Source organism: Biomphalaria glabrata, chromosome 10, assembly GCF_947242115.1.
Source record: "Biomphalaria glabrata chromosome 10, xgBioGlab47.1, whole genome shotgun sequence".
In the NCBI taxonomy this organism is placed as follows: domain Eukaryota; kingdom Metazoa; phylum Mollusca; class Gastropoda; family Planorbidae; genus Biomphalaria; species Biomphalaria glabrata.
Genome location: NC_074720.1, coordinates 25,359,709 through 25,383,399, shown reverse-complemented (window position 1 = coordinate 25,383,399; position 23,691 = coordinate 25,359,709). Strand labels below are relative to the sequence as shown.

At 32.6% G+C, this 23,691-nt stretch overlaps 1 protein-coding gene across 5 annotated transcripts in view; it reads right to left on the bottom strand.

Moving 5' to 3' along the window:
• Positions 1-266: 266 nt before the first annotated feature.
• Positions 267-23,691, bottom strand: part of LOC106071413 (protein FAM221A-like) — a 29,342-nt gene continuing 5,917 nt past the window's right edge. For all 5 annotated transcript variants that reach the window (XM_056043948.1, XM_056043947.1, XM_056043950.1 and 2 more), the window contains exons 3-9: positions 22,430-22,508; positions 19,728-19,822; positions 17,694-17,884; positions 15,500-15,712; positions 5,911-6,024; positions 1,496-1,605; positions 267-851 (exon numbers count right to left, since the gene is read on the bottom strand). In XM_056043948.1, the coding sequence (XP_055899923.1) occupies positions 720-851; positions 1,496-1,605; positions 5,911-6,024; positions 15,500-15,712; positions 17,694-17,884; positions 19,728-19,822; positions 22,430-22,508 (934 nt within the window). In that variant the 3' untranslated portion in view covers positions 267-719. The remainder of the gene's footprint in view (positions 852-1,495; positions 1,606-5,910; positions 6,025-15,499; positions 15,713-17,693; positions 17,885-19,727; positions 19,823-22,429; positions 22,509-23,691) is intronic.

Sequence of the window (23,691 nt, the reverse complement as noted above, 5' to 3'; positions counted from 1 at the left end):
CAATGAATAAACAATTTGCGTAATTTATTTTTAAATATAAGTTTTATAGATTAGGAATATAATTTAACTTTTTTTTGTGTAAAAGCAATGATTTCAATATTCGAAGAAAAATTTAATATTTTTTCAGGATTTTTTTTGTGTTTTTTTTCATATATTATTTCTTATTTTATTTCATTACTGGGAAACATCACTAAAGGAGCAGTACACAAATGATATAGGTTACAGGTTATAACTAAAACATACACTAATACAGAAAACGCTCTAAATAATATTGAGTAATATTTATTAAAAGAAAATTATTTCAGAATGATAATACTTGGAAAGAATTCTATTTGTAGAAAACAACAAAGTCAATTAAAAAAAACAAAAACAGACAAAATTGAATTTGATGGAGTTTTAAGAATCATTCAACGAATCTCAGCATTTCAAAGTGCGCCAGAAAGTTGTTGGGTTTTCATTAAGCAAATTTATTTTACAATTTCTTTTGTTCGTTATACTACTCACTATGAGAAATACTCACTAATAAAGGTATATTTTACATTTACTTTTACAATGTAATTATACATTATATATATATATATATACATTATTACTAAATAAATAAATTATATGTATGCTATAAAATTATATTATATATAGACTAAAAATATATTTAGGTGTACCTCAAATGTTGACAGTTATTGGTACTGCTTTAAGACTACACCTTAAAGCTTTATCAATTATTGCTTTGAAGTTCCTGGCTGTAATTTTGTTGCAGATGATCCAACAGCCTTTCTGACACCAACTTTTGAACTTTCAATTTTATAAGGATTAGAGAGGTTTTTTTTCTTTGCCAATTCTTCAAGTTTCCTCTAAAAAAAAAATTTCAATAGAAACATCGATAGCCAAACATGCTAAAATAAAGTTAAACTAAATATTTCCAATATTGACAAATCAATCATTTTAAGTTTATATCTGTAATGCTAAATGATAATTCAGTTTGAGAGGCACAGTTGTTAAACGCCCTTGTCAATTAATCTTCAGCATTCATTGTGTAAAAAACAACATCATTGCATGAAATAGTTTCAAGGTTAAGTGCATTCATTACAAAGTGACTTTTTTGTTACCAATCACACGTTATAAAAGTAAAAAAAAACAAAAAAGCTATCATTTGAGATTATCTTAAAATGTTTTTAAATTAATATGAACTTAGAAAAAAAGGCTGGCTTAATGCTAAATTCAGTATTTAATGAGTTTTCAGAAAACAATCAATTCAAAATTTTTTTTCACAAATTAATCTATATTCTGATACCATCAGTTATACTAGGTTATATCAGGCTTTTTTTTTTCAAATAAGGTTTAGTTACTAATTTAAATTTGTTTCTTTCAAAGAAATCTTCTTAAATTGCACTTGTTAAGTAAAACCCTTAGGTAACAGAAACAAATGAAAACAAAATATTAAAGTTTGAAGACAATTTTTTTTAACTATACTTTAAAAATAATAATAAATCCTAACCCTTTCTTGATATCTGCGCTCAAAGAAATCCATATCTGATTCACCAGGTTTTTTAACAGCAGAAATTCTCTCTTCAATGTCATCAAACACAGGATCTTCTGGGCCAGTTACTGTTTAAGTGATTATAGCATAATTACTTAAATATGATTTTAAATATATAACATTTAGCACTAAACAAAACAAAACTAGTTGGTACATTTTTACAATACCTCTTATCAGCTTGAAAATTCTTCATGGGTTAAAAAAAAACTGAACAAGGATTTCAAAAAGGCTCTAACTATTTTCCTACAAATTTAATGCACAAATTGTAAGACAAATTTCCATACGGACAATAAAGATTATTATTATTATTATTATTATTATTATTATGAAAAGAATTACTAGCTAATTGGCAACATAGGGAAAAATTATGGTTGTTACAATTTTTCAAAATATAATATTAATCTATTTCTTGAACAATCATATGTCACTGGGTATCCCCATACATATTCATTAAAGAGTTAAATAAATAAGTAGATGTTCAAGAACATTTTGCTCACCATCTTTTAAGTCTAAATATATAGCCCTATCACCATACTAGAATCTTCTATACCAGGGGTGGACAAATTACAGTACATGGGCCGCATGCTGCCCACCAGACCATTTTATGTGGCCCATGGACACCTTCAAAAATTGAATGCATCAACAGATATATGTATATGTTTAAAAAAATAGATAATTTTAAATTTCTCAATAATTTTTCAAACTTCTGTCTACAATTTATGTATCTATTATACTTTATATTATTGATTCTGATGAAGAAGAGGCTAAAGAAAACATTATAATGATAAATGTTTTATGGATAAAAAAATATTCTAATTGGCAATATGTCAAAACATTCTTGATTATATTCAAATGGTATTTTTCTCAACCCAAAGTTAGCTTTGCATTTATTTTTTTAAAGTTGTGTAAAAAAGAGTAGGCCCTAATATTTAAATATGGAATATTTAAGTATTGTTGGATTGAAGGTTAACATTTTGAATCCTTCAAAAAAAAAAAAAGGAAAATAGAAGATGAATGTTGTGTTTTGAATCCTTCAAAAAAAAAAAAAAAAGGAAAATAGAAGATGAATGTTGTGTTTTGAATGACGAATGGACGAGCAAGTTTTTTTTTACCAACCTTTGTGGTAAACCAGTGTGCTTACTGCACTGTAAACTGATTGCGTTTTTTAAGAGTACAATTTCAAATGAGAATATCAAAGTAAGCATTCTGACTTGAGATGTAATCTTACAAGAAAGATAAAAAAGCCAGGATTGATTTAATAGATTGATTTTCATCAAACAATCATCATTACATGAAGATGCAACAGAAGTTAGTTTGTTGATAGCTACAAGAGTCTCAAATGGAACAAGTGAATTTATTAAATAATGCTTGTCAGACACAGACATTATTATGTTTCTTAAACAGAGCAAGAATTTGATAGCATTACTCTGCCAAGGAGAAGTGTAGTTAAGCATGTACAAAAGATAGCTGATAATTTGATGCACCAACTTGACAATACAAGCAAGGATTTTTGTGGTACTCACTGGCATTGAATGAAAGTACTGATGTACACACGACATACTATTCATCCGTGGTGTAGATACTAAGTTTCAGCTGACAAAACAGTTACTCAGTGTTGAGTCACTCAAAGATATAACCTCAGGCATTGATATATTCAATGCTAACAAGAACTTTTGACTATTTAAAGGTTTTCGGAATGCATGTAATAAGATGTAATTTCTTTAAAAAGTGTTTCCACATTGTAATTGATTTTTGATCAAAGCTTGTGAAAATGGAAAGTCAGGATGAATTTGAATCTTCTTTCTATATTAGAATTTAAAAAAAAAATGGGTTTACACAATTTTCAACTTTGTTAAAAGTTCATAGTTTTACAGATACTTGTTTGAATATTTTTTAAATAATAAATAAAATTGTATGTTTATATGAAAAGTTAAATTCTACTTAATTTAGTTCATTAGCTAGTCTCGAAAAAAAAACACATTTTTTTAAAAACTTAAATATAAATCACATTCTTCAAGATAAGAACTTTTAATCATGAAACAAAAGTAGATCTTACAATTTCAGAAATTTAGAAATCTGTTATTTTTATGGAGACTTTTGTTAAATATTCTAATGAGTTCTAATTGTTTCAAATCATCACTATCACAATAATCTATATGTGAATGTCTAATTTACATCAGCTAAAGCTATCTTTTGCTAGTCAAACAATAAATCTCTCCTAGATTTCAGACTGCAACCACATTATCCTTGCCATCATCATTGCCAAAACAAACTCACCATTATCTTTAGTTCCTTAAGATTTCACAGCCTCATGAACAAAGACAGGAAAGTAAGGCAAGCCTGATTCAAAGTTGGGACTGTGGCAAGGACTCACCAAAAATATCCTTAAACTCCATGTGAGTGAGAGCTTGAGAGATTCATATCCTCTCTTACAAAAAAAATATACATTTGTCTGCAATATATACTAATAGTCTTGATGCAATTTCTTGTCAAAGTCAGGAATGAATTTCATTAACTTTTGACTATTTAAAGGTTTTTCTAATGCACTGTATCAATATCATGACCACAATATTTGTAGCAGGGATTCATGTGAATACAATTTTTATTATTGAATTGTACATAAAAACTAGTAGAAAAACAAATGCGACAATAATTTTAGGTGCATGTTTTTGCTGCTGATATAAGTGACAATGGAACTTTCACTTTTGTCCCCTACATCACAGCGTTGATTTATTAAAACCAAGGTTTCCAAAACTTGCTCTGCAATGCTCAAGCATGCTCAGTGTCCTCCGGTCCAATCTCTTTGATGGACATGAGGTCCAATCTCTTTGATGGACATGAGGTCCAATCTCTTTGATGGACATGAGGTCCAATCTCTTTGATGGACATGTGGTCCAATCTCTTTGATGGACATTTGGTCCAATCTATTTGATGGACATGTGGGAGAAAGGGGAAGAGGTTTGATTTGTCCAAAGAAAAAAATCAACTATATAATTAGCTACAAATCAGAGAGCTGCATAGTTTCTACATACCCAACTATCTGCCAACAAAGAAAAATAACTGTCCAGTACCTGACAATAAGACCTCTGTTTCTATCAAGATTCAATAGATCACATTTTTAGACTATAGCCTGTTTCTATCAAGATGCAATAAAAAATAAGCAAATACCCAGGAATAAAAAAAATACTTAAAAAAAAAGACTTTTATTGAAATAAACCTTTTTTGTTTTTTTAATGTACCACGCAGTGTTGTGTCAAAGTTGTATGTAGGTCAATGTATTTTTGTAGAAGGAAAATAAAAAATGGTGATAAAGACAATGTAGACAATAAAGACAAAGATCAAATACTATACAAAGTTTTCTTTATATCTGATTAATATACATATACACTCTTCGATATAATCTTTACATCAACATACAATATGATCTTTACACTAACATTTAATTATTTATTTTACTCTAGCTATCTTTCAATTCTTGTTGTCTAACATCGCTTATCTCCCCTTATCTAAGAAATCTTATTCTCTCTAGAAGGTTAATCTAGAAGGTTAATCTCTCCTTAGCCTGCTAAGTTTGTTCTTTTTTTTTAAATAATATTTTTAAAAAATATTTCTATGGAAAAATAGAGATACATTTTCTTTTCATTGTGTATGTCATATAATTATTGAATTTCAAAAAGAGTAAGTAGAGCTGCTGTTTTCATTACTTTATATTGAACAGGCTACTTACACACATGAAATTTGATATATAAGTGTCACGTACACTGTATCTATATTTAGCCGCCCAAGTTTACCAGCCAGAACTTGTTAGCTCGGGAATTTCCATCACGCAACAAACGTATGTTTTGGAGTGAATGTGTTTGGTTAGAAATATTATTTATTGTACTTTGAGCTGCATTTATTGGTTGGCCTTGCAGTGTAGAGATGTTAGTCAGTGATTACCCTCTAGAGCCTGGGAAGATTCTAGATTGATGCCAGTTTTGTGTGGAACGTGTTAGAGATAAAATGTATGAGAGTCTAGTGTTAGAATTCAATTATATTATTGTGTAGATCAGTTATTTATTCAAGTACATTTAACCATTGTAATTATTTGTGAATAGCTTTTCCAAGTTCTGAATTAAAGTATTTGTTTTAGATGAAGAGAAGTTTCTTCATTGAATATATAATAAAATACTTAGATCGTCTTGTCAACCAGTAACTTCTAGATGATCTTCTTATCAACTGACGATTTCTGAATCCTCGGCAATTATGATCATTGATTGTGCTTCTACGTGACATCTTGACATCAAGTTTGATTGTAACATCTAGCACTATTGATGATCGTGACAATAAGTTATTTAGGTTTTCAACGTGTTGTGTATTTCTTTTTAATTTACCATTTGTTCCCTTCCTTGCCAGGTGATGAGCTTTGATTGAGTTAACATTGGATCGAAGAAAGGGATTGTCCAGAGCTGTGATTGGCTGGCTCAAATATTCTTCAGAAGGAGCACCTAAAATTATATTCAATTAACATTTTATAATTGATATTGTATAAGATATTGAACAATATGGTCAGAAGTAATACAACACAAAACTGAAAATGTTTTGAATACATTTCATTACAGATGGATTCATAATGATAAGAGCCTGAATGACAGGGTCTATCTCTGCTCAATGATTCACTAGGGAAGGATGTTCATAGTTTCCAAACCTTCTCCTAGTGACCTATAAACAAAATTGAGAAGAATTTAATGAAGTTAACTTGTAACAGTTACCAATCCAAAAACGTTATATGTTGTGATGTTGCTAGTTCAGGCTGTCTTGAAGTCAACCAATTACTCTGCAATCGTTTGGGTGTAATTGTCCGGGTGTATTACTTGTAGTTGCACAACAATACAAACAAGAACTGGCACATCGATTGTAACAGGTGAAGAGATGTAGTCAACGATGATGAACAAGTTAATATATATTTATTATGATAAAAGGCCACAGTAGAAGTCTCTGTCACTAAACACGTCGTTACCCTGGAATGTTCTATCGCTAACTGATTTTCCGGTCTCTAACCCAACATATCCCAAACGTCACTAGTCCCGTTCAATATGCGTCTACTATGGTGCGTCGCTAAATAACTAAAATAACTAACCTATATAAATAAGGTGTCTAACAGATTCCTCCCCCCCTTGAAAAAAAAATATGTCAATATTTTTCCACTACTGTCAAGTCTTACAAGGGCATTTTCAATTTAAGGGGAAGACCACAAACATAAAATCTTGACATCTTCTTCTTGACATCTTCATCTTGACTTGACAGTTCCTCATATACATGTCAATGTTCATAACAGTTCATAACATTCCAGAATCATCTTCATTGGTACACAGTTCATCATGGCGGAAAATGTGGCATCTTATGGACATGTCCTACACATCTCAAATGTTCTTCACTGGCAGTAATCTGATAAAATACAATATTTCAAAAAACAATTACAGACTTTATTTACACATTCAATACATTTTTTCTTACCACCCTTTTATACGCTTTTGTCCATTTTTCTTTTATACTCACCCTTTTCCATAGAACTAACTTTCGTCAATGATATATGAAATGATTCACACAAAAAAAAAAATATCCATACTTACTTTTAAATGCTTAACATCAAATTTACTTATCTCCCTTTTCCATAACATATAAATGATGTCAATATATTAATATATAGTACATAATCAATATAATCATAGTTTATTTACAAAATTATTTCACTTCAATGTCATTCTAGACAATAGATCAGCTACAATATTCACAGATCCACTAATAGCTTTCACTTCAAATTTATATTCCTGTAGTGCTAAGAACCATCTATAAACACGACTGTTTTTCATGCTCTTTTGCTGTATATATTGAATAGGTTTATGATCAGTTAATAATATGAATTTCCTTCCTATTAAATAGCTCTCTAGCTTAGTAATTACCCATATTACAGCTAAGGCTTCTCTTTCAATGACACTATATTTTTTCTCTGCCTCTGACAATTTTCTACTTACATATAATATAGGATGTAAGTTATCATAGTTCTGCATTAAACAACCACCAATAGCATTACCAGATGCATCAGTTGTGACATAAAATATTTTGTCTTTATCAGGTAGTCTTAATATTAGTTCATGACTGAAAACATCTTTAATTCTGTCAATAGCTTTCACACATTCCTCATTACAAACTACTTTTTGGGGTTTTCCTTTTTTAAGTAAGTCATTTAATGGATTCACTATTTCTGCTAAGTTTTTTATAAACTTTCTGTAATAATTTACTATTCCCAATATACTTTTAATTTGTCTTTTTGTTGTAGGTATTTCAATATTAAGTACTTTCTTTATGTTATCTTCAATAGGGCTAATCATGTTGTTATTTATTTTATGTCCTAAGAAAATTATTTCCTCCAATCCTATTTCTACTTTTTCTGCTTGAATTGTAAGTCCACTTTCTTTTATTATTTTGAATACTTCTTTTACATCTACCAAATGTTCCTCCCAACTATTATTAAAAATACATATGTCATCTAAATAGCAAATAACATTTTCTTTGTTTCCAATTATCATGTTCATCATTCTATTAAATGTGGCAGGTGCATTTACTAATCCAAAACTCATATAATTCCATTGAAAAATACCATATGGTGTTACAAATGCTGTGTAAGGTTTTGCATTTTCTGTTAAAGGTATTTGCCAATAACCTTTAGTTAAATCTAATTTAGTAAAAAATTTTGCTCCATTTAATTTATGTAAAATATCCTCTATATTTGGCATTGGATATGGGTCAAATTCTGTGATGTTGTTAAGTTTCCTATAATCAATACATAACCTTATATCTCCATTCTTCTTTTTGGCTATCACAATTGGTGAAGCATAAGGAGATGTTGATGGCTCAATTATACCTGATTCTAGTAAATTGTCTATTTCTTTCTTTACTTTGTCTTGTAAATGTAGCGGTATTCTATATGGCTTAAGCTTGATAGGTTTTGAGTCTGTTACTTTAATGTCATGTTTAATAATATTAGTTTTTCCTGGTATACTGGAAAAAATTTCTTTGTATTCCTGTATTATTTTAGTTATATCTTTTGACTTTTCCTTAGTTAGATTATTAAGATTAATCTTTTGCCAAGTTTGATTTTCTTTTGTTTCTATTACAGGTATTTCCTTAATATCATTTTCATTATGATTTTCATTTGTTATTATCATCAAGCATTCTTCTCTTTCTGAAAATGTATTTTCTATTTCCTCCTGAATGTTTTGTATTAATTCATCTTCTCTATCATGATACAGTTTCAAATTATTTATGTGATATGTTTTAGTTTTCCCATTTATTTCAATTTGATAATTCACATTACTAATTTGTTTTATCACTTTAAATGGACCTTTCCATTGTTTACCAATTTTATTTTTCAGGTCATTTATCAATATTAATACATTGTTTCCTACTTCTAGTGTTATTAATTGTCTTTTCTTATTTATATTCTCATGAGCACTTTGTTTGTACTTCTTATTGTTGTTATATGCTTGAGTCCATATTTCTTTCAATTCTGTTGTGATTGTTGTTTCACTGTCATTATTTAATTTATTCTCATTGCCTATTAGATTTTCTTTAAAAACATCTAATTCATCTCTGGGTTTTCTTCCATGTATTATTTCATATGGTGAAAATTGTGTTGCTTCATGGATGTTGTTTCTATGAGCAAATAGTACATAGTTAATGTAATGATCCCACTTGTTCTGATTATTCTGAATTATTTTTGTTAGTGATCTTTTTAATGATCCACCATATCGTTCACATAAACCGTTACTCTCCGGGTGGTAAACCGAAGAGTATATGTGTTGTATATTGTATTGTTTAGTCCATTTCTTAAATTGTTCTGACTTAAACTGAGATCCCTGATCACTCAATATAATTTTAGGTATACCATGTCTTGTAATTACTTTTTGAGTTATGGCATTAATGATATTTTCTGCACTTGTATTTGATAATGGGATTGCCTCTGGGTATCTACTAAACATGTCTATTACTGTTAGAATGTATTTGTTATTATTTTCAGTTTGAATTAAAGGACCTATTAAATCAATAGATACTTTCTGAAATGGTGCTGTAGGTTCATCCATTTCTTGAATAGGTGCTTTATTCACTAGACTTTTGTTAGATCTCTTTTGACATATGTCACATGAGTTTATGTATTTGTTGATTGTTGCTTTCATTTTGGGCCAAAATACTTGTTTTGACAAATTCCTATAACATTTCTTTACTCCCCTATGTGCTGCTAAATTATTATCATGTGTCATGATTAAAACATCTTTCCAATATTTCTGTGGTAAGACAAGTTGTTTTATTTTCTTGTTATCATTACTTGTTTGTCTAAACAATATTTTATTCTCTATACAAAATTTCTCCATTGGATTATTATTGTTTTTATCTGATATTCTTGAATAAATTTTCCCAATAATATTGTCATTCATTTGTTCTAATGCAAATGTGGGTGTTGTTTCTTTTTCACTTTGAGATATTTGTGTTTCCAGACTATTTTGTGTTTCATTTTCTATCTCACTTTCCTTAACATCTGTATTTTCTATTTGTATTACATTACTGGTTTCTTTTTCTTCATCCTTACTTATTACATTTATTGTATTTTCCTGTTTCTCATCTTGTTTATCCATTGATCTTGTTATTACCATACTTGTTATATTTTGTGTTTCTATGTTTCCATGATTTTGTCTTATGTTTTTGTATTTGTTTTGCCAGTCTTCTAATTCTTTTCTTGAACATTCTTTAACTCCTTTTATGTTTCCTACTAACATATCATATCTCATTTCTGGTATTGCAATGCCATCACAATAACCAGTGAAAAATGGAGTTTCAATGTACACCCTTATAGCTTTAAATTCCCTTACAGTGCCATCTGCTAATTCTACTTTCTTAGTAAACCCTTTATACCAATGAGGTTTGACAAATTTAGTTTTTACTGCCAAAGTGTTACAACCTGAATCCCTGATTAATTCCACCGGAATTCTATCTACAAACCCTGGGTACACTGCAAAATTGTTCCTATTTCCTTCCATGAAATATATCCTATCTGTACCTTTATTTTTGTATTCCCTACTGTAACTCCTATTTCTATAATTTCCCCTGTCATTCCTATCTCTACTCCTATATCTACTGTTATTTTGTTCATTGTATCTATTTCTACTTCCAGATCTACTATTCCCTCTTCTACAGTTAGCTGCTATATGACCTTTTCCTTGACATTTAAAACAGGTTATTTCACTATATTTTCTATTTCCACTATTTGATCTGTTTCTATTTCTACTTCTATCAACATTTTCTTTGGTGTATCCTATTAAATCTACTTTGCTCTTATCTCTATCAGAAAATGGTTTATTTGGATATGCATTTTTGTATACTCTCATTATCTCTGTTATTTCATCTATAGTTTTTGGGTTTCTTTCTCTAATAAAAGATTGTAATTGAGGATCACATTTATTTACAAAGTTGTCCACTAGAATAAAATTTTTTAATCCTTCATAAGAGTTATTCACTTTTTCTAATTTTACCCACTTATTGAAAAAATCCTTTTCCATATTAATAGTAGTTTGGGGTTCTATTCCTAATGATGGTATATTGTCAAAGTATTTCTTTCTAAAAGTTGTAGCATTATGACCATATGCATTTAATAATTCTCTTTTTAAAACCTGATAGCTATCATCAATATGATGGTCATGATTTTGGCATATTGTTAGAGCTTGACCATGAACAAAGTCTATCAGTATTTCAGACCACTCTTCTTCAGGCATATTAAATGTAGACATTTTTGCCTCATATCTTTTCAGAAAATCACCAATGTCATCCTTCTGTTCATCAAAACTTTGTATCTTTCTCTTTAGCCATGTTTGTGAATTGGGGTTGTCTCTTTGAGTGGTATAATTATTTGAATTATTTGTGTTATTTCCTTGTTCAGTTTGGGCTCTGGCTTGTGCTGCATCCAATCTCATCTTCTCCATTTTAGCTTCATGTTCTCGGTCCTCTTTTTGCTTCTCATATTCTTCCTTTCTGATCCTATCTTGTCTCTCTATCTCTTGTCTTTGACGTTCCGTTTCTTCCTTCACAACTTGCTGTACATAAGCTGCTAAGTCCTTTCCTTTTAACTCCATGGCCTTTCCATCCTGCATAGCTGTTTCCTTAACCTCCTTAAGGTCCACATATGACGATGTAGCCATTGTGTTTTATATTTTATATATATTTTTACTTAGCCTATATTGGTTATGGCTATACTTTAAACTTATTTTATATTTTTACACACTTTTATACAAGTTTTAAGTGTTATGTCTCTATCTATAGATTTAGTAAATGTGTAAATCTAGTCTGAGTTATTATGGTTATATTCAAATCTGTATATTAGATCTAGTATAACCCAAATTTAAATCTAGTATATTATAGTATGTATAATAATACTATTTAGATCTATAGTTATCAAGAGCACTATGACTTTTAGATCTAGTATGACCAACTATGATCAATTTTAAAATCTGGTATGACTGAAATGTCTAGAGTAAATTCAAAGACTGTCTAGAGTCTAGATCTAGAGTAGATTATGGTTCTATTTAACCGTATAAAACAAATATGTTTATACAATGTCAAATATATCTTCAACAAGATATATATATCTAGAATGTACTACCTTCATTCATCTTCAGCTTAATAATATTTCAAAGTAGAGTCTAGATAATTAAATTGTACCAAAGAGATGTACAACGATTTGCAGATCTAAATTTAGCCAGACGATAGTGTTTGACTACATAGCCAGTTTCGGCATTATTCTCATGGCAAAATCATAATTGATTTTAACCGCTCAAACTAAAATTATTTTAGTCTGATTCACAGTAAAAGAATCCTACCCGCACTTTCTATCATTAAGTGAAAAAAAAAAAAAATACAGATCTAATTAAATTAATAAAAATAAATAATTTAAAATAATATAAACAAATGAAATAATTAAATGAGACTATCACTATGGGTTGGGATGTGACAATATGGCACACAATGATAACGTCACGAAGTAACCAGGCAACAACGGATATGACGTTTACACAAACAAAACAAATTACAATCCTAAATATATAATATAGCTTTTCATCTAAATTACGTCTTCTACCCCGACGGGTTTTAAGGCGCACCACCTGATTTTACTCAGGCTAACGTACCAAATTTAGACAAAATCTATTTCTAAGGGCAATCTAAACATATACTAATAAGAAAAATGGCACTTAGCTTTTGATAAGAAAGATCCCTTTGTTCGGACTCCCGAATATGCTAGATCACAACAAATTCCACTGCCTCTCTTCCAGTTCTGACTCTGTTCTCCGGTGCTACCAGTATCCCACGTAATGCCACAGATGTCCTGATATGCCACAGCAAAATGTTCCAGTTTCTTCGACGACTGTTGATGAGCGTATGTGTAGTTCCGACGACCTTGTGTACACAGTTACTGACGAATAGGTTAACGGTTCTTCTGGCGATGACTTGACTTGTGTAGACGACTACTGACAAATAACAGTCTCTTGACGGCAACTTGATCTGGACGACTGACGAATAACGAATTTCTTGACGATGACTTGATCTGGGCTGACGAATAACGACTTTCTTGACGATGACTTGATCTGGGCTGACGAATAACGACTTTCTTGACGATGACTTGATCTGGGCTGACGAATAACGGTTCTCTAAAATAGTTCACTGCCTCTGCTGCTACTCTGGTAGTACGACGAAGTTTGCTGTTGTACTCTGCTTCACTAGACCAACTGTCCAATGTAGACTAGGTGAAACCAAGGTCACCTCCGACGACGTTCCGTTAGACGATTAACGGTTTTCAACGAAATTAAGTGGATGTAGCTGTTTCCACAACTTCACTGCTAACAAGTCTAGATATGGTCTAGACCGACGAATACTAGATAAATCAATGTTCAGTACTGATAAAGATTATTTCACTAACCTTCCAAAGGTTAAACACAGTGACCGTTATAAACGTGGCAAGCAACCGGTTCAATGAGCAAACTGCTCCACAAGAATCTCTCCAAGGGTAAGACGACAGAGCGATTTCGATTTAGTTAGCTACCAAACTTGTAGTACTCACAATACTTCTGACAGCGGGCAAACTGTCCTTCTCGAAACTGACGAGGTAAAACTTGATACTCGACGTGGCTCCTACGACGAAGAAAAAATATGTCCAACAGGTTCACTAACGATCTCTCACCCGTTATGAACGAACGGTTTCTCTGGTTGTAGGTCGATTCAGCATATGAAGATCAGGCTTTGATAATATACTGGTTAAGCAGACCAGACGTTGCGATGATTACTGTCCTGACGAAGGTCACCCTGAGTTAACGGCTCGTCGAACGTGCGATCAAACAGGCGATGACTGTATGTAGATCTAGAACAAAGTCACTCTGTGATGCTGCTGTGTTCAGCCGTACTCCGATGAAATCTTATAACTTCGAGTGCACGACCCTCACCTGAGTAAACGTTCTGCTTCGAGGTCCGGTACGATGTTCGGACTTCGGGCGTCGGGGGTCGCCACTGTGATGTTGCTAGTTCAGGCTGTCTTGAAGTCAACCAATTACTCTGCAATCGTTTGGGTGTAATTGTCCGGGTGTATTACTTGTAGTTGCACAACAATACAAACAAGAACTGGCACATCGATTGTAACAGGTGAAGAGATGTAGTCAACGATGATGAACAAGTTAATATATATTTATTATGATAAAAGGCCACAGTAGAAGTCTCTGTCACTAAACACGTCGTTACCCTGGAATGTTCTATCGCTAACTGATTTTCCGGTCTCTAACCCAACATATCCCAAACGTCACTAGTCCCGTTCAATATGCGTCTACTATGGTGCGTCGCTAAATAACTAAAATAACTAACCTATATAAATAAGGTGTCTAACAATGTTTATTATTATACTATAGTGGGTTTGATGCACTTTGATGGAAACTTTCTTAATAACTGGTGGTCAAACCTCTTGTACTAGTACATAAAGTGGTATTGCTTTAGTGTTGTCAATGCAATACTAGATTTCTAGAGAGAACATCGTGCTTCTAGTTGAAATCATATTTCATATCAGGGTGCAATACTTTTAATAAATAATCCTCACTTTTAAAATATCCCTAAACAATGTTTAGAGAAAGATTTTAGTTTTTACACACATATAGGAGTGGACTGGGTCTCAAAACCAGCCCTAACATGGCCCTATAGCCCGGGACAGTAAATAGAATGCCATTGATGTGCATCCATTGCTACTTCTCAAAATATGTGAAGTTTGATGCGTGGCCGAAATAAAGTATTTTATTTCCAGATAAAATATTAACAATAAAATTGTAATCTTAATAAGGAAAACAAATTCTGTCAAAATGGTTTCATAGCTCAGTAAAGCATCTTGGAATGCTATGGATTTTTAAATTTTATGTTGTCATGCACTAGAACAATATTTGCCTGAGAGCAACCCAAAGACATTTTTTCATAACCAAATCTTTTGACCACTTCTATTTTTCTCCAATTGTACATCATTGGTAAGGATCTTTTGCCACACTTTCCCATACACCCAAACATGTTTCAGAAAAACATCAATGGCATTCAACAATCCAAAAAGTTATGCACAAGAAACTGTAACACTTGTTTCTGTTACCACGAGGTTCAGAATATGTGGATAGCACCTGATAACCATAACCATATATCATTTAAACTGCAAGTAACGGAACCATGGAAACAGTAACAGGCAGACAAAGAAAGCGATGAGAAGAATGGACAGGCCTATCATTGGAAGAGATTGTAGTCAGGGTGAAATAGAGAGGAATGGAGAAAGATAGTTGACAGATCTTGAGTGGTGTGGTGTTCTAAGTCATAACGGTCCACTAGGTGAAAGTTGATGAAAGTAAATACAATAATTGCTCTTACCTCTACCACTGGGATCCAGTCTTAGGTAGCCTTCTGCCAAGGAAGAAAATCCTGTGATTCCTCCCATAGCTTGAAATGGTACAGCATCACCAAGTGGGTGACCTCTGGCCATTCGTTCTTCTGCAGTTTCAATGATCATATTATGTTCATTATAATTACTTCCGCAAGCACAAGTAAATGAGCTTTTGAAGCCTGTACATTTAGTGCAACCTCCTGTAGATTCAAAAGGGGTTGGATTTAAAACATCCAATGTTGCAATTAAAAGAATTTAGGTCTGCATTGTAAAAGTAAATTCATATAAGGAATAATTTAAAAATTGATATTATTTTAACTCTAATATCAATTTTTAATGTGACTGTATCATTTTATCCAAATTTGTCATCAAATTTAGTGGTGCTTACTTCATTAAACAATCTACTGACCTCCATAAACAAACTTTAGTATTAACTAGAAGTGCACTGGATAGCACTTTTTGATAAGCTGGATAAGGCTGGATAGTGAAATATGATATCCGTATGGAGCTGGATACCTACGTCTTGTAAATAGCTTGTGTTTCTGAACATTTTTCAAAACTAATAAATAACATACCTATTTTCCTATTAATTTTTTCTTCCTTTTATTTACCTTGATAATGTTACTGTTACTGATTGATGAATCAAAACATTTACTAGCATAAAGGGGTATCACAAATCTATGCAACATGAGTGTGTGTGTGTGTATGTACGAGGCCACCAACTGTAAAGGGGTGTGTGGGATGGTTAATGTAAAATATGTTTGTATATTAACTAGTTACTTATGTAAATCTCTTCAATGTAAAGTGCAATCTGGGTTTATTAGTGGGTAGATGTATGTGTTGATGTATTTCAGACCATCTACTGGTCATCAGGCTAGTAATTTAAAGTTGTGGTGCAGTATATTCATGATAAAAGCTTTCACCACAAAAATGTCTGCGCTTCTTAAATTTATTGAAGATTTGTATAAATGGCGGAAAACTTACAAAAAGCTAGATGTTGGTGTCTCTGGTGTACAAACTAAAGGAAGTGTTGATGAACTAGATGTTGGTGTCTCTGGTGTACAAACTAAAGGAAGTGTTGATGAACTAGATGTTGGTGTCTCTGGTGTACAAACTAAAGGAAGTGTTGATGAACTAGATGTTTTTCAAACTTGACATTCAAGCCTTTGGTGCCACATTTGACACTTCAGAATAAAATAGCTCTTATTTGTTTATTTATTGTCTTTTATTGAGTTGGAAAATTAAAAGTTCAATTTAGAGTCCTTGACATTGTTTAATTTTCATGAAAATCTTAAAATAATTGACATCAATAGCGATAGCAATCCTGGATTGAAGTTATCCAGTCAAGAGGTCACAACTACTTGACATCCATAGCGATAGCAATCCAGATTGAAGTTATCCAGTCATGAGGTCACAACTACTTGACATCCATAGCGATAGCAATCCAGATTGAAGTTATTCAGTCACAAGGTCACAATGTATTCTGATAAGGGTCAAAATCAATTGAAACGTTTATCGACTGAATTGGGAGAATTGTACGTAAAGGTGACGGAAGTCATACAATTAGCCTATTTTTAAACCATTTAAATCAAACATAAGAATATCCAGCTCTTCTATTATCTAAACGTATAGTTGTTGACTTCTAATGTTTACTACTTTCAATATAAGACTTGAAAACAGTGGAGCATGTATATTACATCAGATGTGATGTGGGTGGTGTGGCTGAGTGACAAGAACGGCTAGGCTACCTATCAAGTCGGCTCAAGTTCCAATCTCGACTCGAGCAGAGTTGTTTGCTGAGCGCCTAGGGGCAGCATAAATACCTGATCCCAGATATCCCTCTGCCCATTTATATGACAATGAGACTGGACCTTAGCGCTCTGAGCATTCTATAACCATGAAAATGATAAAAAGGGTATTAATAATTTGTAGATACTCGTCGCTTTTAATTTGTATTACATATATAAACATAACAATAATAAATGTTTATTAGATTCAGTTTATTTACATAATGATAAAGCCTCGCGATTAGCTTCTTATTATTTATTTTAGCACAAGATCGAGTTTAATGACTTGTATATAGGGCAGTGGTTTTGGTCTGAATAAAGGAGAAAACCACAATAATATTTGTTTACCAATTTCAGTCTTTGATTGCTATTCATTTACTGATATTGCTCTCACCTTTTTTACAGACATATGGCCGTTTTGGGCTGTGTTCATCTGCCAAATGTTTACATGTACAACGAATTGGTTGACTGCCATTGGAAGGAACAAAGTGATAGGAAATGCAGGGACATGTAGCAACACGACAAGGAAGGAGAATAGGTCGCTCTTTGGGGAGTTCTTCAAAATCAGTCTTATGTTGTTTGTATCTAAACAAAAGTTTTTAAATTATAACTTTTATTTAAAAAAAACAACATGAATCTTACATGGACTAACTTCAACTACTAAAGTATAAATCCAAATGAATAAATTTGTCATTTATTTATAGCATTATCAATATATCATTTTTTACAAGAGTTGGATTAATGAAATTTTCAAACGAATGAACTATCACAGTCGGCGGGTAGTAGGGCCTATATTGTACTAATAACTCATTTTTAAATAAACTCAAATATTAAACTTGAATTCCTTAAACTTAAAATGCACATTCGAAAGTTAGTTTTTAATTCTTCTTTTTAGAAGATGACCCCGATCTTTCCCTAACCATTTATTATCCCAAACTAATCTAAATATCTAACACCCTTAGTTAAAAGCAAACAATTGTTTATGTCTGCTATGGTACAGTTCCATGTCTTGCAGTTGAGATGATAAGTCAAAAAAAGTAAGTCTCAACACCAATGGATTAGCTTGTTAAAATATGCCATAACCTTTAAAAAATGGCCCCTGCCTTTCCTGTTTGGCATGTACGGCATACGATAAGTATATACCCATCGCTTATAATGATGCTTCCCAGGTATCTATATACATGTATATATATAATTCTCTTCTTCGCTCAAGAGTTTGGACGAGAAGAAGAAGTAAAGGAAAGATCACTCTCTTATTTCTTCAAGTCGGACGAACTAGAGTTACGCCACGGATAATAAGTGAAATTTAAGAGTTTGTATTAGAAAATAAATTCGTCTTTGCATTTGATTCATTCTTTACTACGTGCAGAATTACTTTACGAGCCTTGCGTGTAGCGAAGTCATATAGTAATAATTCTGTTACCTACATAGATCACGCTCAATAGCAACAATTACCAAATGTTTCAATCTATCTACGAGAATTGTTGAACTAAAGTAATTCTTAATTAGTTTGAGGCGCGAGAAGCTTCTTTAACCAGATTCCAAAATTACGGGATAATGCCGTTTTTTTTAATCGCGCTTAGGATTAGCATTTTTCATATTGAATGACACCCCAAAATGACAATTTTTGTCTATATATTTCAGGAGCTTTGTATGAGTTTTCAAAAGATTTTAATAATTTCCGGATATTTCCAGGACTTTTTCGTATATTTTGCAATTTCAGGAGATTTCCAGGACCTCCTGTTAAATCGACAGGAGGCCGCGGGAAATCTGTTATAAGTTATAAAATGGTTTAATTTAATAATTTATACACTTAGAATTAGCGCGGGTCCTATGAAAGTGCGGGGCCCACTGTGGTCGCATAAGTGCGGCCCTGCAAAATAGCGGCGTATGCTACGCAGCCGGTCGCGACTAGTTTGAAATAATATAGCAGTTCCAGGACTGCTTGACTGCATTGCCCTTTTAGGAAATCTTATAATCATTCCTTTTTGCTAGCTTTCAGAGACTTTAGATATAGACAACCTACAAAAACAATGTCCTTGCTTCTTGACAACAGTTGTCTTTCTGAGTAGAAGGAATGTTGTATAAGGGCTACAGCGTCCTCTAAATATACAATTGTGAGAAGCCGAAGAATAGTCAGAAATAAGTAGAAGACTCTATTTCTAAGGGGTAGGTAGGCTACTAGATTTCACAGGCCAAAAATTCGTGTGTGATGTTAGAATGCAAGCCATTCCATTGAGGATACAAAATAGGGGGGGGATGGAAGTTCTGGCCAAAATAAGCAGCATCTTACATATTAACCATTAGAAAGTAGCCAAGCCACTAATGTTACACGGGCACATGTTCAAATCTTATAAGAATTGGTTATGAGGCATCTTAGAATATTTAAAGTATAATGTGATAAATCGGGGGAAAATATCAAAGTTACCTGTGAGTACAAAAACATGGTGTTTCAGGCCCAACAAGTTTGCAATCCATTCCACTTTGGTTGGAAAAGCATGTGTACAAGCGATTTTTAATACGCTGAAAAAGAAATCACAATCACTTAGGGATAGTTTAGATCAAATTTTTAGATCAAAAATCTTAAAAAAAAAAAAGAATATAGATATAAATTATGTCGAGGAACTTGATCTAGATTAGTATAATTGAATTCTTGAAAAGATATCTTCTCAGAGCTCTATAATGAAGACAAATAAAAATAATAAAATGGATTTTAGTGGTTTCATATGTATTGATACATTTGTTTTTATAAGAGGCTATAATGCCGCAATAATAGATTTAGAGTATTTTTTTTTTGTACGTACGGCGCGAAACTTGCTTTTGTAGACATTATATAAAATATAGTTTTTGTTGAAGCCAAACTGACTGAATTCGTGTTTGTATGTGTAAACATGTATACAACCCAAATGAAATGTAGGTATATTTGTGTGTGTTTAGAGTGGAGGTAAAAAAACAAAGAGAAAGAGAGCTCTTGGGTGAGAGATTGTTACAAAGCCAGAGTGATAACCAATAAAGGGGCCCGACCAAAAGCTTATGAACAACTTCAATACTGAATAAAGAAGCCGAACAAAGTTCAGTGACTCTGTGTGTACAATTATTGTGTAGTGCTGAGGGGGGGGGGGGGGTCGGCCGAAATATGTGAGTGTTCAATGGGCAGGATGCAATATGAAAAAAAGGCTCCAGCTGAAAAGCATCAGAGAGACTTTATAAAGAGCTGAAAAGTCGATGTTGAACTATTTCCTGGGGGGGAAGGGGGGATCAGTGATACCGGTAAGGGTAAAAATTAAATGTTTGGGAGAGGTATCGTTTAAAGCGGGCCGTGCCAGTTAGATGTAACATATTATGCAATTCAAGTTTTAAAAGGGCATGGGGCGAAATGAAAAAGGTGGGAAAAAGAAAAGTGATATCGAATTGACAGGTCAGAAGTAAGTAAGCTTGGGAGGCTGTTTTAAAGCGGGCCGGTCTAATTAAATGTATCACGTACTGGTCCAAAAGGGTACTAGCTTTCTCAATGCCTTGTGATCCGATCACTTATCTGAACCAGTTGAGAAAACAGGGCCGGGAGGGGAAAGAAATGAATATCTGGGTGAATTTTTACCGTATTCGCTTTTTTAAAAGCATTTATAAAAAAATAATAATAACCGGAACAAACTCTATTTGAATTCATGGCTCAAGCCGACATACTGAATACTCTGCTAGTGAGGTGCCTATAAAAATAGAAGATTGTAATATTTTTATTTTTTTTACAAAACCATTGTTTACAATTAGTGGGCTTCATTTCTACACTTCTCAGGTGCTACCCAAATAATGAAATAAAGTATATTAACTTTTTCAATATGTAAAACATCTGTATTCTTTTCCTGATCTTTGAAATCTTTTAATTTTAATATTTATAATAATCTGAAAGTTGTAACTGACTCGACTCTGATACCTTCGCTCTTTATATAGGGTCCTTCCTTTTGAAATTGTCGTGTAGAGTGGTGCATCGCACTTGGAACCCTAAGGCCAGCAAAAGCGAACAAGAGCTCTCTTCTACAGGCCTGAATGAAGGGTGTACACCTCGTACACACCGTTCTGTCTGGCGGGGGTGAGACTCGAAGTTTAGTTTGACGTTCATTTCCAGTGGCACGGAAACTCCGGACCGGCCGCGTACACTGGGACCCCAGCAATATTTCTTTGATCTACCAGGCTGACCATGCGGGGCGCGCCATTTATGTAACGGCCCCTTGAGGGGCGGCCCCTGGACGTTTACAAATGTTGTGGGAGCTCTTTTTTTTTTATCCCCGCACAGTACAATTAGGATGCTCTCGCACCCTCTTAGGCACTCCCATTGGAGCTTTGTTTTGCTACCATTTGGCTTTGTCGCCCCTCTCACGACCGTTTCCACCCGGGCGCCAAGATGAAACAGGGCAGGCTGCCCAGGCGCTGGCCTTCCAGAACCTGACGACGCTCGACCATTTTGGTTGATCACACGACTACCCTTGGCTCGACTGGCCTGAGTAGTATTTACTTTAGATGTTTCTTGAAACTTCGCCAGTCATCGGAGTTGACCTGAGGCGATTTGAGTCAGCTGACCACACACACCACCACCACCCCTATCCGTACCACCACCACCAGAGTTATAACAGTATGAACGTGTATTTTGTGTGTTTATTATCAGGGTGTATGTGTAAATTTTCTCAAGGAAAATAAAGATTGTTATTATAATTGTTAGTTAATGCTATTTAACCTTGTTTAGGCCAATATTAGAATATGCTTCTTCTGTTGGGATCCTCTCAATTCAAGAAAACAGAAAGAAACTACAACAGACATGAAATAGAGCCATGAGATTTAAAACAAACAAATATTCATAACTATTTAGAGTAACACTATTAGTAAGGTCTCTCAATTAAGAGACACTTAAGGCAGAAGACTAAAAAGTAAGGTCACAAAGTTACGGGATGAAAGAGGAAATCTGGTCAATGTCAACATCTATATTTATTACCATTAATTAACTAATTGATCCATGAATAGTTTTACAAAATTTCAGCTTGCGAAGTGGGAGAAAAAATATGTACAACATTTGTTTGAGACAGATGAGGTGTGTTTTTCATTATTCTTTGCAGTTCATTTTACTAAATGAATGCTCACCTGAGGTATAACTTTTTTCTTGTATGCTTCATATTCATCTTGTGTAAACAATATGCCACCATCATCATCACCAACTATTCTAAAAATTAAGAATAAAATGTATATGTATTCTGTTGTTGTTTTTTTAAATAATATTTGAATGAATTTTCTGTCACTATAAAAGTTTAAAGTTCTTACCAAAGACTGAAATATTTGTTGTGTAGCCTAAGTTTAAAATGATTTTAAAAGTGATTAAATTTGCTTCTAGAAATTATTTATAACTTTTTAGAATATTTCTTACACATAAGTATTATTCAATGGGCCTTCATTATTTCTTATTATGGCTTATTATCATGGCAACTAAATATTGAAAAGTAAAATAATGAATGTAATATTGTTTTAAAAATTAAAATAAATAAATCTATAGTCCATTTTTAAGACATTGTATATATGTCAGAATCATGCAGAATGCTCTTTATGATGGAGGTTAGGGGCTAGGATCTAATAATAATCTGAATTGTGTGATCTTAGGTTTAGTTTTAAAATCATAATAGATGCCCCCCCCCCCCAAAAAAAAAAAAAAAAAAAAAAAACACACTATTACTGCATGGTCGTGCGGTTTGCGCTCTGGACTGTCATTCGGATTTATCGACGGTCGAGGGTTCAAACCCTGCCCGCTCCCATCCCCCGTCATCCTGCAGGAGGTTTGGATTAGGAAGTAAACTATCTTCAACTCTGAAGGAACATCTGAAACATGTAAAATATTTTACATTTACTATTATTTATTTATATAAATGACACTATGGTCATCCTATTTTTGTCAGTGTTAATGGAATAAGGAGCATCCCGAAACTTCAATTAAAAAAACAGAAACCTGTTTTTATTAGAAATGTTAGTTTAAATTTGTTTGGTGTATATTTACTATTTACAGAAATTTTTATTTATTTTGTCAGTGTTTGATCCCTCCTTCCAATCTGCTGGAAAACAATGGTCTTAATAAAGCTAAATGATCTAAGTTAAAAAGAAACAATGGTCTTAATAAAGCTAAATGATCTAAGTTAAAAAGAAACAATGGTCTTAATAAAGCTAAATGATCTAAGTTAAAAAGAAACAATGGTCTTAATAAAGCTAAATGATCTAAGTTAAAAAGAAACAATGGTCTAAATAATATGAACTTAGTATAATACTAAATGATCTAAATTAAATGAAACTAACTTAAATTTAGCATACTAAATGATCTAAATTAAATGAAACTAACTTAAATTTAGCATACTATGTGGAAT